Source organism: Bombus bifarius, unplaced genomic scaffold (assembly GCF_011952205.1).
Source record: "Bombus bifarius isolate JDL3187 unplaced genomic scaffold, Bbif_JDL3187 scf7180000009137_frag, whole genome shotgun sequence".
Lineage (NCBI taxonomy): Eukaryota > Metazoa > Arthropoda > Insecta > Hymenoptera > Apidae > Bombus > Bombus bifarius.
Genome location: NW_022884924.1, coordinates 10,714 through 22,674, shown reverse-complemented (window position 1 = coordinate 22,674; position 11,961 = coordinate 10,714). Strand labels below are relative to the sequence as shown.

At 33.1% G+C, this 11,961-nt stretch overlaps 1 protein-coding gene across 1 annotated transcript; it reads right to left on the bottom strand.

Annotated features, from left to right (window-relative positions):
* Positions 1 to 1,109: 1,109 nt before the first annotated feature.
* LOC117213879 (organic cation transporter protein-like) lies at positions 1,110 to 10,219 on the bottom strand. Its single transcript, XM_033459570.1, has 6 exons — positions 10,097 to 10,219; positions 3,813 to 4,111; positions 3,094 to 3,206; positions 2,688 to 2,902; positions 1,714 to 2,062; positions 1,110 to 1,428 (listed from the first exon to the last, which is right to left on the bottom strand). The coding sequence occupies exons 1-5, from the start codon at positions 10,212 to 10,214 to the stop codon at positions 2,022 to 2,024; spliced, it is 786 nt and encodes a 261-aa protein (XP_033315461.1). The 5' UTR covers positions 10,215 to 10,219; the 3' UTR covers positions 1,110 to 1,428; positions 1,714 to 2,021.
* Positions 10,220 to 11,961: the final 1,742 nt, after the last annotated feature.

The following is an 11,961-nucleotide window of genomic DNA, read 5'->3' as shown; positions in this document are numbered from 1 at the left end:
TTAGAAAATACAGCCTGTGGTAAGCCTCGTGGCGTAACACAGATTTTACGTTAATTTTATTCGAAAGATTTAGGTCAAATTTTTCCTTCGAAGAAGATTTTTCTGTCTTCAAAAGCGATTTTCCATCATTAATCGAAATATCATTTTTGCAATGGCTTGCTAGTGGGATTACGTGTTAAAACGTTCAGCTTTAAAGAGGATTATCTCCATCTCGGCGAGACTAGGCTCTCTAAAAATTGATGAATCCTGTACAGACAATATCTATAGTAAGCAACGCGTCGTCAAAACTTCAAAATATTATTACCCCGCTTTTACGTCGCAGATGTCGACAAAAATATTAATGAGATTTCCTAAGATAATCTCATACTTATTTGTATCGTTAATTCAATCGACTAAGGAACAAGTGGTGAAGAACTATTAGCAGAATCCAGGGAAGGTTTTACTGGCAAGTTTTATTACAAAACATTTAAGAACGATTTACATCATAATAAAAATAATCGCGCTATCTCGTCGCGTGACATGCGCACGAGGTCTCTGAGATTGCTAATCGATCTACAAATACTTACACGTACATATGTACAAAACTCGTGGCCATACACCACGTTGTCCATATTATTTTCATCTCGTTAATATATTTTGTATATTTATGATGTTATTATTTTACTAGTATAACGATTATTGCACTATATTCTATAAGATGGAGCTTTTGTACGAACAATTTCAGGAACTTTTATAACAAAGGAAAGTACTAATTTTTAACATTAACTACCCACGACAATTTACGACTATTATTTTAACCTACGTTCTTACTCTAATTTTTATTCGCTCGCCTAATGATTGAATTTTTAATCAATCATTGTTGATGAAAAATTGCGATGATAATTGCATTGCGGATCTTTATGCAAATGCATATTTTCGTGGATACAATAATACAATTGAAAGATTTGATACAATCGAAAGGACTTGGGCAAAAGTATGTTTCTATCCATTAAATATCATCGATAGTGCTGTACTTTCGGATATTTTACAAAATTTTGCGTCATACGCATTCTATAAATTTTCGTATCTTCGAATCATCCATAATTGCATAAAAATCCGCTGTTTTGTGATAATGAATATTAATGACGGTGGAATTTAAGATTCCTGGATTCAGTAACTTGTCTTACTCTAATACATGTATTGCACGTTTTTGGAAGACTAAAGATTCTTTGCTCGAGATCAACGCGACAAATATTGTACTTCGTTTCGCTACAGCCTTTCGACCTCTGTGATCGAGTTTTCGCTTTTCCTCGATTTTATACTCGATCTCCGTAGCATGCTACTCCTTAAAGGTTCACCGCGAAGCGCGCTCTCATCGAATTCCTCGCACTGCATCTAGAAAATGATCGGAACATGGCGACCGGTGGTGTCTCCTCGTCCTCGCGTTTCCTGTCAAAACATTGCGTTTAAAAATATTGAATCCAATCGCTTAAAGATTTGAATAACTTCCCAACTCGATCCTTCTCTTCTGTTCAAAAGATTTAAAAAGCATTTGAAGAAAGAAGATAGTCCAGTTTTCTTTTGAGAGATTTAACAGATTTTAAGAAGAAAGTAATACGAAAGCATACGAAGATGTAGATCTAATAGAATGCTTGAGAATCTTGAACTTGGAGCTTGAAGATCTGTGAATATCTTTGAAAAAAGGAGACCGAAAGTTCCTTTATGTGATTTTACCTTCCGATACAAGGTACATCCCACATCTTCTGATCTTTTCCAAAATCCTCGCCGTCCTGCAGCGTCTGCGGAAGATCCTTATTCAATGTTTCCGGCAAAAAGAGAGTCAGAAGACCGCCCATAATTCCGAGTGTGCCCAGCACAAGAAGAGGTAGGAACGAGGACACAACATTGAGATAGACTACGAAGGGTGCGAGGATACTAGCAACGTATCCCATTATATGTATCAAAGCTACACCCTGAGCTCTAACCACAGTTGGTAATACTTCAGCCGCATATTGGAGACCGATATTGTATGAAATGTTTATTCAAAATCTACCGAGAATTGCCAGAGAAGCTGTATATATACCTGAAAAAAAAATTTTAGCATTAGTTTTTAATTCTAATTTTTCATGAAATAATTTTAGAAAATTTTAAGGAATAAAAAGGGAAGAAATTATTTTATCTGTCTGTAATTTGTCTGGTTGTCTGCAATAGTTGATACAAGCATTTGCTAAGCTTAATATAAGCATGCTTAGCTCTAAGCTAAGCACAAGCAATAAACTTCTTATCTATAAAACGTTAATCTAACCAATTTGAATCTAAGGGATTGTATTATGGATTACGGCTACTGAAAGTCATATAGCACTGCTGGAGCGCTGAAGCCCATCATTTTGAGGACTATTGCCAACGCCCTTTGATATATGCGGAAATACGAAGCGATCTTATGATCAAAGCAGTAGAAGGGGAAATAAAATATCTATACAACGGATACATGATAGGGCTTGGAAACTATTCTAGCAATGTAGCAAATAATCTACAAGCATTTGCATGTTATAAATATTCCAAAATATACATTTTCTTCCTTTCAAAAAGCACAATGTTATACGAATGAAAAATATTCGTCTGATTAAGTCAGAATTATCGACTTAGGTTATTTAGAAGATTGATCAGTAATATAGAAGGGTGAATATATAAAAACGAAATGTACGAACTATTGGAAACGGCAGAAGCCCAGATGCTGAAGATACCAGAAATGACGAGGGAACCACACGCCAGCCATCTTCTGCCCCATCGATCAAGAACGAGCGTGAGGAACGTGTCAGCAGGCAGCTCGGTTGCTGCAGCAATCGTGAACGTAACAAACACGTCCAGGCCTAAATTATCGACGTTTCGTACGTGACCATCGAACACCAAAGAAATCGCCATCCTATATTTCGTAAAACAATTTCATATGATGAAGAAAAGCACGCTATCATATTTCATGTGAGAAGCAAATTCCTTGCTTCAGAAATGAAGTATTTTTAGACAAAAGATATAAAACTGTTCGTGAGATTTTTACAAGATACAATTCCGATTTTACGTCAATCTATTTGATATCTGTTTAATAGCGATACGAACCAAATAACAATAAATAGAATCGTGATATTCCGTAGTCGTGGCGTTCTAAATAGATCCAACACGGAGTACGTTTTGTCTGCTTCCTCCTCTTTGCAGATTCTGGCACAGGTTTCCTGTTATTAGCAAATTTTTAACTAGTTAATGTCGTTTGTCTGTTTTTCTTACAAATTTATGTGAATCTGTTATGTGTACAAAGATTACGATAAAATCCGGAAGAAAGTTTATGTTATATTTGTATGAGACGATCCTTTCGAAATAGTTTACTTGGACGTTCGCAAATTTTTTCATTTTACTTTATAAAACATGAAACCTCTGAAAGTCGATTATCTCCTTATATCGTACATTAATGTTAATATTGCCATGATCTATTCATAGACTGAGCAGTTTCCAAATGTTTAATCTATTTGTATAAAAATTTTCAAAGATAAAAACAATATACAAATTCAATAAATAACATTACAGAAATAGACAATAACAGACAATAACAGAAATTGACAGCAATTTATCGCTGGCAATTTAGGTGATGAATAAGATATAAAATTACTAGGTTGTAAACAAATTTTCATTACGTAAAAGACCCAATTAGACTTCTATTCAAAGAAAATGATTATATGATATGCTTAAAGGCATATAAATTGGTATTTATAGAACGCACATAAAGCAGGAAAGATCATAAAAGTAGAAAATACGGAAAAGATTGCGGTAATCGGTTTATTTACCCGGAATCGTCTATAGATGTCATCGGGCACCTTGGTGCCGTTGATTCGCTCGAATTTACCAAGGATTTTAATGGCCCTGTCTATCTGACCTTGGCTGACCAGCCATCGAGCGCTTTCCGGTATCAACCATGGCGTACCTACGGCTAGAACAAGAGGAACTGAGGTGACAATACAGGTCATCCTCCAGTCGGCCAAATAATAGGCGATCCAGGGTAGAATGCAAGTTGCAAATGTGAAGAATATTGCGATCGACATATTCGCCACGAATGTCCTCCACTTTGGTCCAACGTATTCTAATACTGGAATAAAAAACATAATATTTAGAAGAATCATCTGTGAAAGAAATATTCTGTGAATAAAGAATGGAACAATATATTAGGTTGTCGCAGAAATTTCTTTCGTCTCGTAAGGAGATAATAGACGCATACTATTTTTTGTTTTATATTATTTTATTGAATTATATTCATTGGGACAAAATAGATCATACGTAATTCAATAAAATAATATAAAACGAAAGAAACTTTTGGGGCAACTTAACGCAATATGAAGAAGAAAAATTTGAGTTACAAATATATAAAAAGTAGATATACAATATATAGATTAATTTAACAAACGTGTTTAATTCTACGATTAAATCGTGTTTAGATCTAATAACAAGGACTTTAATAATTTCCCGATGATTGTTCAAGCCCATTTAAATTTCCGTAAGTGTTTCGATACTTATCGACAAGAATACGTTTCTATTTACGAATTATACAGGGTAGTTGGTAACTGGTGGTACACGCGGAAAGGGGATGATTCTACGTGAAAAAAGAAGTCGAAAATATAGAATAAAAATTTTTCGTTTGAGGCTTTGTTTTCGAGAAAATCGACTTTGAATTTTCGCTCGGTACGCGTGCACTTTATCACGTCTCGTTATAACGGATCTCACTGTAGATCGTTGTCTCAATTGACGTTATTTTTAAAATTTTTTAAATTTTTAAATTTTTAAATTTTTATTCTATATTTTCGACTTCTTTTTTCGCGTAGAATCACCCCCTTTCCGCTTGTACCACCAATTACCAATCACCCTGTATTTCTTAAAGATACAAAAGGTAGAATCACGCGTAACTAGCAATATCATAAATTAACTGTGAATAAACGGATCGTTAGAGTCAAAGGATCATTTACATAATTCAAACACGAGCGTGTGTTACCTTGTTAAGCTATTTATGGTAGATATTGAAAGATCGATAAGCCTGAGATACATATTTATGTCGAAACGAACATTCTCTACGGAAAGTCGAGTCTAATTCGATGAAAACAATTGACTTCCTGAACGAACATATCGATATATATCCACAGTGCAATGACAAGTAAATATTACTCTATTTTCGTACAAGAAAACAGATTAAAACGATGAGAAGTTATCTTGAACAATTGAACTGATCTTCGCGATGAATGAATCTCGCAATTTCAGGAATACGTAGACGAAATTAATGTCTGGTGCGTATACGTCCAATAAATTAGAAACGCAAGGTTGTAACTCTTTAATCGCATAACAGGACAAGATGCGATAAACACGTGGAAATATATCATAGTGAACAACATCTATTTGTAGTTGCCGTAAAATAGGGAGTAATTGCTCTTAATGAAGCAACCGTGTTAGCCACTTAATAGTGGCTTGCTTCTAATCCGGAATCACCTTCAATTAGTCGTAACTAGTGGCTTCCTGATAATTACCGCTCAGTGGTTGTTTCTTTTTTTTTTTTTTTTGCTTTATTATAATTGCGATGCTCGAACCATGTTTACCATGGAACTCGCTTCCTTACTTAAGATCACTTTGTACCATTGATTTTTACTTTTCATGCTTCATAATGAACCAATTTATAATTCATAATAAACCAAAATGACGAACGTTCGTTTAAATCACGAGTTTCAGATATTTCTATTCTCTAAAATTACCTGAATTAATTTTTATTAAATAAAATAGCTATAGGATAATTCCACAAATCAGATATTTTGAGCAGATATCTCGGAATTTCCTGTTTAATTCGCCGTAAATTTTCCCAATACGCTCTGGACCTCCTACATATATATAACGTGTCTATACATAACTGTTAATTCATCATTTTCTCGTAATTCTAACAAACAATGCTTAAAAACTTTAACTACATTTTGGATTATTATCTCGCACGAATAAATTTTAAGCTATTAATCGCTTTCCTGAAAATCTGGGTTGGTTATCAGCTTCGGTACGAGACCATCGAGTAACTCCGGTACGCATGAACGGAAATAATCTCCCAGTTATATCCAAATGTTTAATAATTTTCTACATAGAAATTTAATGAAAAATAAGAATAGAAGAACCTCGCATTACAAAAATCAACTTCCATGAAATCTAAATATTATTTATGCTGTCTGTAATTTTCAACATCTTCTTTCGCAAATCATCATCACCATCATCATCATCACCATTGCGAAAGCCATTCTAAAATATATGTATCATTAATTTAATAGAAAATAAGAGTAGAAGAACCTCACGTTATAAAAATCAATATTCATAAAACCAACAAAATATCGTTTTTTAAATATATGTATCATTCAGTTTGTATTGCCTTTACAACGCGTAGATAGGGCGAGGAGATCTCTTCTGAAGACGAGATATTATTCTCATAGAAAGGATACAGAAAGGAGAAGAAGACGTAAAGAAGCTTCTCTGAGACCACTCGTTTCATCACTTCGCCTCTCAAGGTTTACTGCCTTTAACATTACATTATTCGCGCAGAAAAAGTATTCGCTTTTCTCCCAGCTGTTTCCGTCACCCTGTAATTTCATATCGTGTTACCGTTCGATCAAAAGCGACAACTCATTTATTGTAAACGAAGATTCCGTGCGGCACAGTTAGCAAAGATAAATTACAGACGATCGTATTAATAATAATAATCTGACCGATATCTCGCAATGCGACCAATCGATAAACGCGAGCACCGTCCAACGCAAGGACGTTGTTAACGTTTTGAAACTGATTAACGTTCGTTCTCTTCTTTCTTTTCTTTCGTTTCTTCCTTCTCGCCTGTTGGCTCGTAAAAGTATCTTAGCATTTATAGACATTTTTTATTTATTTATATTTATTATATATGATGGTATCATAATTAGTACAACAAAGTATTATTACGTTTCTGTTATATATTCATGAATATATTGCAATTTCATTAGGACCGTAATAAAGTCATATAATAATTATATCGAATATGACGTCAGAATTATAAATACGGTTATTATAATGCAGAGTTTCAATTAAGTAAATTTAAAAATCTATATACAAAATACAAAATTATTTAGCGTAATTATATATTTCACAGTAATTACAAAAATATTTAATTATAAAAATAGTCAAACATTTATTATATTAATAAATCCCGATATTTGATAACCATTTATTACATGTTTAAGATAACTATTTATGCTGTATATTTGTACTAAATAAATGTTTGCATTAAATATCTCGTAACTTCTATGTGCATCTTCAGAAATGCTTCAAACTTTACCAATATAATCATTACAATGCTAATGAAATTTCAGAATGTTTTATATAACACATATTCTACATACATATAAATTTTCTGTGGCAAATATGTAAATGCTTTTATAAACTACTAGGTTTATACGCTTTGCAGTCTCATATTTTCCTCCCACTGTTAGCATTATCTGCAGTTTGTATGTGAGTTGTATGAAGTTGATCGAATTCTACGCTTTCAACGAGCTGGTCGAGTGAGGTTCTGCTTGAATAAGTTATAAATCCTGGCAGGAAGAAAGGCACGTGTTATTGATATCGACTGGTTAGCTGGAATGTTGAATAGGAATTTAAAGAACCAACTCAAACTTTATCGATAATAAAATACGGAAAATATGACTGCAAATAATACATGAAAAATAATGGAAATATTCTATAGGATATTTGAATGTTTATTACAGAATTTTAATAATAATATGGAACATAAAGAAGAAAGAAATTCGATGATACTAAATAATGATGATACTGAAAATTTCAGTGATTTTTATTAATATAAAATTAACATTAATATAAATAAAAACAAAATCTATTATAAATGATATAGACGAACTTTTTAACTAAATATCGTTAGAAAGAAAAGTGACACAAGTATACATACGAAACAATACAAAAAATCCGCATCTATCTAGAGAAATTTGTTATGAATTTCAAAGTCTGTATAAATACGTATACTAATACATAAAGCTTCTAAAGCTCTAAAGTTTTAATGTTTAAAAAAAAGTACAAAAATATTTCTATTAAAATATATATGATATTTTCCATTAAAATATATATGATATTTTCTACGCAGTTTCTACAATTAAGGATTTCCTCGTTCCCATCCATTTTCCTCTAGTTGTGAGACCCTCGGATAATCACGTCCCTTTCATTTTATCTTCGCTACGCTCGATTATAAATACGGAACTGAATATAGAATTATTTGCAAATCAATGAATCCGATGATGTAATTTGTTACGCGCTCGAAACGAATTAGTATCACTTATCTTAGTTTCAATCAATACCTCACTTTCTCAAGTCATTGATTAAAATACGATTTACACTCGTACAGATCGAGCCTTCTTTCTCAATATTTCCGTCGAATATTCGTGATCAATCGTTTAATCGACCTTGATAATTAGAATAGAAATAAGAAAATTCGAACGCCAAATCATTAACGAACCAGCCACTTGCTCACGAATCTCGTCAACTTGGCCTTGTTTTGTCGAACAAATTGTAAATTTTTCCAACCTCGGCTTGAGTCATCGATTCAGGGTTAATGCACGTCACCTGAGTTTCTTTGGTCTCGATTTTCACAATTGGAATGCTGTCTGCAGGACAAACTTGCTATTCGATCAAGAAAACTCGTTTCAATGACTCGTCTGATGAACTTTCAATCAGCGTTCTTACGTTTCAACAGAGTCTCTTCAAAAGTTTCAATCAGGGTCTTAACGCTGTACTTTCAGGGTATAAAATATCTTTCAAGACAGAGACTAGTCTAGATTTTCTCTTCAGTATATTGATATTAGAACAATAACTGGAAAATATATTTCTACAGTATTATAATTGAAATTTTTTCATGTAGAGTTATAATAAAATTTTGTATTATAAATTGCCTGTATTATGGATATCAGACAATGAATTCAGCATGAATTATATCGATCTTATATTAAACAATTTATTAGAATTTTCAATGGAATATTTAAAATGTTACTTGATTGTTTTATATTATTATGTGATATTTTTACGAATTTTAAATAAGTTTGCTAGAAGAAGATGTTCATTTTAATTAAAACCATATACATGTATGTATGTATATATATACATAGATTTATAGTTGTGGAAGCGTTCGTTGTAGAACCATTCATTCGTTACCTTCGCTTTCCGTTGGGAAGTGAAAATTTATGAAAACCCTGGTATGCTATAGTTGTCCAGAAATGAAAAGCAATTTTGAACAACTAATCCTTTGTAATCAGAATATTGTCTCGTTAAAAGAGAAAACAAAATTATAATTGATCGCGAGTATAGAGGGAAAATATTAGTATAGAAAATGATTGCGAACTAATTACCTTTAAATATTATAAATATTCAATGGTATATATAAATCCAACTATCTTAAAGTTTCATATTTTTATCTTGCATGAAATTCTTATAAAACAGGAAAATTAATTTTTCTCTGTCTCTCTCCCTCTCTTTGATATAAACGCCGCAGTTAAAAAATAAATATGTATGACCTCATGTATATTCATATGTATTTAAGCATCTTTCTTCGTAACTTTGAATGGTTTTCAATTTCATTTAAATTGTTGCATGGCAACGTGATTTCTGTTGCAAAATTCATATACTTGTAGAAACGTCAGTCGTAAATCAAGCATAACAACAGTTTTACAGTATGTTGTAGAGATTACTTTGTTATTTAAACTTAGAGATCTTCCTGCTTACAGTAATTACAAAAAGTAACTGTACACCATCGTATTTAGAACAGCATTTATAATATATACCAATTAATTAAGACTAAGTCTTAAGATAAGACTGATTAAAATATTAGCTTTCGTATCATTTGTAATACTTTCATACATGCTTATAAATAATTAATGCTATCAAAATGAAACGTAAAAACTGATTTAAAAAAAAGGAAGAGAGACGCTTCATTGGGAAATAAGGATACATACGTACAAGTACTTTTTGTAGCCACTGTGTGGCTTTCAAACTCAATTCCAGGGCAAAAAAGAAATTATTGAAAAACGGTTACCTAATATGTACATCATAGTGAAGCAATTATCAAAGGCGAATCCAACGAAAAAACGACACAAAGTGAACTGCCAGAAGCTACCCGTGAACGCAGTAGCCACCCCAGCGAAAAATCCCATTAAATTAGCTTCTTAGTGTTCGATGATTATCATAGTCGAGGAAAGGTATTTACAAGATATTAACATCCGCATCTAATCACATCTCGTAGCATCGCGACTTATCACGCGTATCGCCTAACCTTTACATGAATATTGAACGAACGAACACTTCGAACGCATTACGCAAGTGTACGTTACGTTTTTCATTCGCCGGTAAAAGCTTTCAAAAACGAGTTAATGAGCGAATGATACGTGGCATGCGCGAAAGAAACGAATGCTTGCCCATAGAATAGCTGAAAATGATTCGAAAAGTATACTAGCAAAATAACAATAGATTCAGATGATAACTGACCACTCGACCAGGATTAGTCACAGCCTTTTAACAATTCTATCGATTTTTTGCTACTATTATACTTATTTACTCCAAAGCTAAGATCCTACCTAGGCTAAACTAAACGTTAACTATGACTCACAGTTGGAAAATGCACTTATCTTATACGTAATCATTTATCAATTACTGAGTTCGTTAAGTTCTATTTTTGTTTGCTGAAAGGAAAAAATCTTCCATTAATTAATCATCGCTATATCGTTGTTTGCTATTGTCTTTCGTCTGATCGACAATCATTTACCCATTCCATCGTTGTAGAACTCTTCATTTCTGGTTCCTATAATCTGGTATTTAATATCATCGAATTTATTTTGAAGCACGTGCACGTGCCAAAAAATTAGGTCACGGAAGTTTTATGCATTTCTGTGAAATCTGAAAGGGCAAAATTGCAAAGTACACGTGTGACACGTGGAAATATATAAAACATCGGAAAGTAGCACGCTTTGTAACGTTTAATCGAGGTAAAACAATTTTTTATCCAGCTTCTAGTTTTTTCTTTCGTTTCCTTTATATTCTGAAAAATATGCGTAAAAATCCGCAGGCTACGTATTATGACGTAAACGGAATGGAACGAATCAATAATAGAATAAATTAAATAATATTAATATTAAAATATTAAATAATATTAATATTAATATAAAAATTATAATAATAATCGATAATAAAAGAAATTAAGGACAATGGAACACATATTCGATTTATACTAAATATCCGCGGCTGTCCTGATATTTATACGCCAGTCGCGTACATACGTTCAAGTTATAATTTCTAATACCATTAGAAAGTTAGGAGAATTTTAATCGAGAACGAGCTCTATACCCTTTGAACGTAATTTGTTCGTCACTTAATCGCTGCACGCGGTAAACACTAACGAGCAGCTCTTAAACAAAAGTATTTGTACGTTATGGTCAACAACGGGGTGACTAGTTATTAGCGCGTTCTCCTGTTTCATTGAAATTTTAATTGCATCAACGTAGTACGTTCTATGGTCGACGTCTTAACATAATTGTACGGATCGAATGTCTTTACGTAAAACTGTCCCGTGCATGTTGACGATTCGCGGCCAATCAACGATATCAGGCCGAATGTTACGTGCTCAACGCTATTTTTTCGCGTTCACGCTCTTATTGTTTGCGCGAAGGTTCAACGCGTTCGCGCGGCGTACGCGATAATACGCGCTCCGGGAATTTTATCCAAGGAGCATTGTGCGAGCGCAACACGTTGCGACACCACATCCTTTGCCTCTCTCGAAACGTCTTAATAACGAATTATGGTGCAATCGAACCATGCGCGTATAGCAAAAAGCAATCGTTTCTAGCCGTTCACTTTGAACACCGCGAAGGTTAATTTGGCAACTACATATATATCCATGTATTGTGT